Source organism: Natrix helvetica (genome assembly GCF_964273705.1).
Source record: "Natrix helvetica genome assembly, chromosome: 1".
Classification (NCBI taxonomy): domain Eukaryota; kingdom Metazoa; phylum Chordata; class Lepidosauria; order Squamata; family Natricidae; genus Natrix; species Natrix helvetica.
Window position 1 is genome coordinate 221,709,798 of NC_138548.1, and position 7,605 is coordinate 221,717,402.

Sequence of the window (7,605 nt, forward strand, 5' to 3'; positions counted from 1 at the left end):
CCAGTTATCATGGTACATATGAAGTACAGGCACAGTCTAATGTTTCTGGAGTGCCCCAAGTTTGGGGATGACACTTTTAGAAGATAGTTGTTGCTGTCAGCCTACATATGCTTTTGCATACAGTAATGTGACTTTGAGAACTGGGAGGTGTCACTTTCCACTCTGGATACTGGGATGTAATCTTCATCTTTTAATATTTCCAACAATAGCCATGCTGCCTGGGAATTCTGGGAATTGCAGGCTGCCCAGGCCTAGAAAGCAACTTGGCAAATGCATTTGGCCTGGGAATAATTTGGAGCTTCTCAGAGCCATGTGTTTATGTACTTCATTGCTCAGTTGACTTGAACTCCCAAGGCCACTTTTAATTGTCTAATGATAATGTCTGTTCTATTGGAACAAGTAAGATGTGAGAGAGGAATTTTAACAGTTTTACCAATGGGATGGTCCTAAAACTGCCTCCCCTGTTAACAAGCCAAGGCATGCAGTGTTTCCTTGGTAAAGGGCTTTTAAGTCTAATGATTGTCTAATAGGTCATTTTCAGTTCATGTACATTATAATATTTTGCAATATTACTGGAATCAGTGACAAAGAAGTGGGGGAAATAACATATTCCAGGAAATGTAATTACACATTCAGATTTTTATCATAGATTTATACCAGAGTCATTTCAACAAAATCTTTGGCCTATTTGCTTCTTTCATCTCTGTCTTGGTTGATTTCTTTTTTAAAAAAATGGAGGGGTTGAATTTGTTGCTGCTATCAACAGGAAACTCCTGGAATTTTAGCTGTAGTAGTTCGGCTGATAAAAGCTTGGGTCATGCAGGGCATTTTGAGTCTGTACTATAGTCTTGTTTAAACAATGAGATTGATTTCCAGTGGCTGCAGACTTGATCTGCTTAATCAAAATGGAATCTCCTGAACATTGCCATGAAGCCCATGTTTTTTTTCTCAGACAAAAAAATACATGCAGTGAGTGCATATTATTTATTCCCTTCCCATAAAATCTGCAAATACACATGCTGTCTCAGCAAAGGCCTATTCTGCAAATTAAATATCACATTGAGACTATGTTTATTAATAATAATAGAACAAAGCTATGGCCATCCAGATGTTGCTGAATTGAAGCTGCCAGCATCCTTGCCATTATTGGGTTGGATGGAAATCACTAGGATTTATGCTTTGCAACAATTAGAGTTCCACTACTTTCCTGCATCTAGAACAGAACAATATAGCCTGGGTCGTTGAAGGCCAATGTCATTCTAGAAGCTTCTAGTTTTAGAAGTGAAGATGGGGCAAGGTAGGGAAAGCTGGGGCTAGTTTAGAAAACAAGCATCATCATAGCTTTTTAAAAATGAGGCCTCCATATTGCTTCTTCAGTTTTTCTGCTAGTGCTAATTACAAAAGGGTTCAGTATTGCCACAGTAACAGATTTCTTTTCTCTCCCCCCCCCCCTGCCTCATCTTTATTGTTAGGATTTTACAGTTTCTTCCAGATTTTGTTATAGTAAAACAAAAACAAAAGGGGTGGTGGTGGTGGATATAAATCCTTGCAGCTTTTTGTATGGAACAACAAAGTATCCATAAATTTGAGGACAGTCTTATCTCTGTCAACTCAGATTTATTGTAAGCACTGCTTGTATAGTGGTGGGATTTGCTTCTTGATAAGTAAGTCTCTGCCCCTTTAAACTCGAAGCTGAACAGGAAAGATTTTTAACAAAACACATAGAGTCATGTTGTATCTCGGAGTGGGTTTACAGCCTGTTCACTTTCTCAGGGTTAGGGCTGCAGAGTTCAAGGAGATTTATTCCCAAGCAAATGCTATTACAGCTTTACTGGATTAAGGCAAACCAGAAGTTTATTAGAAGGCTGAAAAGGCCCATAAAAGAACAGCCAACTATCACTGAAATCATTCAGGGTACGCATATGCTGGAAGATCAAAGTTTTCATGAAAAATATTACAGGGCCACTGGCAAGGATCCCTGCAGGGAGACAATGAAACCACTGTGTATGGGCTTTCTCTGCTCAGGGGCTTCAGACAGATCAAGGTTCCCTTAACCATGTAGGGAGCTCGACTCAGCCTAGGGGCACATTCATAATGTTGAGAGCACATGATGAGCGTTACTCCCCAAAGGGCCTTCAGTCAGACTTTCCTGTTTTGATAAGGGTTGCTGCTATGAGCAAGGGTGGTCCCCAAACGCCCATTTAGCCAGAGAACAAACTCCTCCCCCGCAGTGTACTTTCTACTCCCCCAGTGAGCCTTTATGGGGCCCAAAGGCATGCTCCAAATTAATATGGTGCTAGAGCATTTTGCTTTGCATTGCACCATGCCTGTTTCCTATTCTCTAAAAAAATTTAACTTAAAAAACCCCATAAAAATCAGGTGAGGCAGGTGAGCTTGGGGAGGGGTACCACTTTGACCCTGAACTAAAATTTTATTTTGTGTTAATGTAGTTACACAAGACTAGAACAACTGTTGGCGTATTATCAGCTGTAGGATCTGTCTGTCTTTCTTTCAATATTAATCGGTGTCTGAACAGAGACACAAGTGCGTACGTTATATGAATGCCAAAATTTCACATATTCACTGGAAAATTACAGACATTGCATAAGAGTTGTGCACAGGACTCATTCACAGTTGAGTTGTAAATCTAACTATGCATGCCTAATTATTTTCAGTGTTACCTAATGTTTACAGGGTGAGGAAAAGAATGTAAACTAAACAGTGAGAAGCTATATGAACAATATTGGCAGCATTTTGGCAATGTATATCCATTGGTCCTTCAACAATCAGATGGACATGCAAAGAAAACAGGAATTTCTGAATACATGCTGAGGAAAAAAAAGCCATCTATTCCAGGAGTGTCGAGCTCAATTTCATTGAGGGCCACATCAGGGTTGTGTTTGATCTCGGGGAGGGGGAGGGGACAGGGAGCCCTGCCCAGGAGGTGTGGCCAGCTCGATGCCACTCATATCGGGGGTGCCTTTGGTAGCCCGAGAACTCTGCCAGAGAAAACGGGTTCCTGAGCTCCGTTTTCAACTGCCATGGCCTCCTGCAACCCTCTGCCAGTGAAAACGGAGCTTGGGAGAGCCGCACAGGGCCCACGCAAGCTCCGTTTTTGCTGGCACAGGCACCGCAAGCCCGTCCTTCGCTGTTTCCAGGGCAGCCCTGCAGGCCAAATCTAAGTACCGCGTGGGCCGGAGGCGGCCCCCAGCTCTTGAGTTTGACACCCCTGATCTATTCTCTAAGGATAAATTACAGCTCTTAAATTAGGATCCGGTAAGCATGAGAGAAACATGCATGTGATCCTTGTGCTAAATTGTACCTGTCTCCCTGGTTAACCTAATTTTTTCTTGCTGCAGACTTGCACATTTCTGCTATCTGTGTCAGTGGCTATGGAGACCAGAGGTTTTTTTTTTAAACCAAATCCATATTTAGCTTAGACTGAGACTTGTCCCTGAGTTTAGAATCTGCACATGAGGGCTTCTTTCCAGCACATGGAATGATTTATGCTGAATTACTTTTGATCAGAGCTGTTTGGATATGTAGACTTATTACTACATGTGTTACTGATTCACATGGGCAAGCTTCTGATTAAAATAAATATACAGTTAAGCTTCTGTGCCAATTGGAGGGCTGTGGGGGCACCGTTTTGCTAACAAATAAGCTGAGATGATGGTTTGTAATAGCAGATGCATCTAATATAGTGTTTTCTTGGCTTATCAATGTGCTATTTTGTAGTTTTGTCCAACATCCATTATCAAAACTGGAAAATTGATTGGGTTCTTAATGGGCAAATAGTATAATAAAAATTCCAGCCTGTGCTACGTGGAATTCAGAATTTCCTATACTAATAAAAATATGGAGCCAGCCGCAATATTTTGGACACTCATCTATCCTGGATAAACAGCAGTTTGCAATCAGCAAGCAATTGGCTATGAAATCATGCAGCTGTTGAGCTCTTAGGGAACATAAGAAGCTATCTAGTTCAGTCACAAACTGACTCGCAGTGGCTCTTCCTCAGTTGCAGAGTTCCCACCTTCATCCCAAGTGATCAGGATTGAACCCAAGACAAACCGTGCATTTGACAAGTATCCTGCAGCTAATCCTGCCTCTGATTAGTATATGATAAGTATATCTGCAAAACCTTTTTTTATTACTGTATGTTTTATTCCTGACATTTTTAGGTTATATATAAAATACTATGTGCATCTAAAAAGCCAAAAAGCATTATGCATGCAATTTCCTGAAAATCAGTGAGACTAACTTCCCAGTATAGCAATAGCACAGACTTACATACCACTTTACAGTGTTTTACAACCCTCTCTAAGTGGTTTACAGTCAGTATATTGCCCCCAACAATTTTGGGTCATTTTACCCACCTTGGAAGGCTGAGTCAACCTTGAGCCTGGTGAGATTTGAACTGCCAAATTGCAGTCAGCAGGCAGTCAGCAGAAGCAGCCTGCAGTACTGCACTCTAACCACTGCGCCACCACAGCTCAATATCATGGATGTATTTTCAATCAGTCTTATTAAAGCATATGATGGCAAATGTCAAAAAAGATTTCGACAAGCAGATGTTTGACAGAGGAAATCCTGGATTCAGCTTGCACTTCATCTGATTGTCTGGACATATCAGTATCCCTCAACAAATATGTTTTTCCCTCCTTTTTTAAACTACTGTAATCCAACAAGCTTGCATGCACCATTCATTTGCATGAGCTGAAAGAAAAGGCATAGTTTAATAATACAATACAATACAATAGTAGAGTTGGAAGGGACCTTGGAGGTCTTCTAGTCCAACCCTCTGCCTAGGCAGGAAACTCTATACCGTTCCAGACAAATGGCTATCCAACATCTTCTTAAAGACTTTCAGTGTTGGGGCATTCACAACTTCTGGAGGGAAGCTGTTCCACTGATTAATTGTTCTAACTGTCAGGAAATTTCTCTTCAGTTCTAAGTTGCTTCTCTCCTTGATTCGTTTCCACCCATTGCTTCTTGTTCTACCCTCAGGTGGCCTTGGAGAATAGTTTGACTCCCTCTTATTACTTGCCATCTTGGAATGCATTTAGAACACTTGACTTCTGTTAGTCCTAATGGGATTTAAGTGGTCTCTGAGTGGAGATGTAGCTTTAAAAAATCTGTGTTGTTTTCCCCCCTGAAACTCTTTGTCCTCTTTGGTTAATTTGTGCTTCTCATCCTTCTCCCCATTACAGAATCTTTGTCAGGAGCCAGTTATTTTGGAACGTTTTTGCAAACAACAAGAAAAGGCTGCTGATTCCCCCCCCCCCTCCCAGCATGTTTAATAAATACAAAAATAATTTCTGTGCAAATTAGTAATGATGTCAGTTTTGAGGGTTTTGATGAAATGAGGTTTAATGCGTTTTTTTTCACTAAGGTCTACTTAGCTATTCTGCCTATATTATATGCTGATATACATTTCTATGGCATAGAAAGCTAATTCCTTGGAGATGTTAGCACAACTCTGTTGAATGAACAGGCTTTCACCATTGCTTTCCTGTTAAGGTTTTATCTTCTCTTGTAATAGGCTATTCAGAAATTCAGTCTTAGGCCTGATTAAAATCTTGAAAACTTTTTCCGCCTTCCACATTTTAATTCAAAATAGCAATTTTACAAGGACAGGCCTTGGTCTTTGCAATTTGTTTACTTGTAGATGTATCCAGCATGTCAAGGAGGAATCTACTCATCTCAGTTTTAGTGGAACTATTGGATTCCGTTTGCGCACGGAGTTTGTGAAGCTTACAGCTATTGCAACTCATCCATGCAATACAGTAACATCAGGAGGAAAGAGTAATGTTTGACCCAGCTTATATTTTAAATAGGGTGCATTCCTCTCACTCCCATCTTAAAATCAATAGGGTGAAGTTCCAATCATTTATATTTGGTTAGACTTTTTGGTTAGACTTTTGCCTTTTATTGCATCTGCATACTGAAATGTCTCAAAATTCAAATGTAATCATATGCAAATCCAACTGTTGGACATTCACTTTGGTTCTGAATTCCCTAAAACCTTTGAGGGCTCCTAAGAAAAGCTGCAATGGCTGAACAATAGCGTTGGTGAGGCTTAATTCTTGCTGGGCTCAAATGCAGAAAAAAATTGCATTGTGTGTGTGTGTGTGTGTGTGTATTTAAATTTAATAGCTAGAGCAATGGGGTTGTGCAATGAGCCAGAAGCCACAGTTGTAGTAGATTGGTTGGAGAGTGCTGGCTCCTGTGTGAGGCCGTCTGTGCCGTGATTGGATACTGTGGATGTAAAGGGGGGGAGTTTCTTTGTTTTCCCGCCTTTTGCTTCCATGCTCTGTGATTTACCTCATGATGCGCCTATTAGTCTGACTATTTTGTTTGCTGCAAATATAGATGTAAAATGTATTTATTTATATAAAACTACAAATTCATATCAGCATCTCTGACTTCATTTGGACATCTGTTGTGCAATTCCCTGACTCACACTCTCCCTCCCTCTGTGTGTGTGTGTGTGTGTGCGTGTGTGTGTGTGTGTATGTTCACTACCGGTAGTCATCTTCCATCCTTAGGCAGTAAAGCCAGCTCTCTTCAGCATGTTTGCTACACCCTGTTTTTACTGACCATGTTCAGGGATTATATGACAGGGCTAGTCAGGGCTGGTTCGAAGATGAGTTACAGGATAAAAAGCCATTTTGGAGCCTTGTGCTACTAAATTCCGGCTTATATCTAAAAAGAATCATGACTACATACAAGCAAAGCAGCATCACACTGACCATCTAGACAGATTTCCATGTTCACATGCAGATAGGAAAAAACCTGTTGTATGCCCATAACGGATGAATCAGATTTATCTGGTACAAAGGCTTGCATAGTTGTGCCTATCCCTTTAAACCATTGCAGGCGCTTTTGAAATGCCTCCTCTGTACACATGCATGCACATGCATGCACACACAGCTAGAGGCACGGACAGATTTTATGCGTTCAATCTAAACACTACCTTTGCAAATGATCCTTAACTGGCGTTTCAAAGGCAGCTACCCCTTTGGGCATAGCAGCTGTGTTCTTTGCAAATGGGATCCCTCCCATTTTTCAGGATTTGGTGGCGAGACGGGCTGGCGTCAGGTTACAGATCCAGGGAGTATTTATATTAATGTACATTCTGCAAGGAGTGGGTAGCGCCCCTCCTCCCTTTTGTTGCTAGAGGAACAAATTAAGGATCCCAGAAGCTGTCATCTGTTCTGTGAAACTTCCCTGCAGAGGGTTAATTTGAGCTATAGAGCTCTAGTCCAAATCCTCTTGGTCAAGCTTCAAAGCTCTGTCTGTTCAAGCCACAGACAGAGGCCAGGACCAGCAGGAAACCTTGAAGGGGTGACCTTGAACTTCCTTTGAGCCAAGGAGCCAGAAATCCAATCTCTGCTCCTACAAGTTAGGAGAGTGTTTGGGTTTGTGGAAAGAGTTGCTGAGTTTTTTCATTGTCTTTTTAATCCTCAGAGCTGTGAGTCTTGCTGGGGGACTCTGGAACCAGCATTCTTTCATGATCTTAGCTAGGGAAGATAAAGCCTGGAAGGTGGGGTGTGGGGTGGGGGTTGAGGGAAAGAGAAGGGATAGTTAGAATCAAAATCT

General features: G+C 41.4%; 1 protein-coding gene across 1 annotated transcript in view; it reads right to left on the bottom strand.

Annotated features, from left to right (window-relative positions):
* Nucleotides 1-970: 970 nt before the first annotated feature.
* Nucleotides 971-7,605, bottom strand: part of ACVRL1 (activin A receptor like type 1) — a 58,984-nt gene continuing 52,349 nt past the window's right edge. The window contains exon 11 of the mRNA XM_081960771.1: nt 971-7,542. Coding sequence (XP_081816897.1) covers nt 7,402-7,542 — 141 coding nt within the window. The 3' untranslated portion in view covers nt 971-7,401. The remainder of the gene's footprint in view (nt 7,543-7,605) is intronic.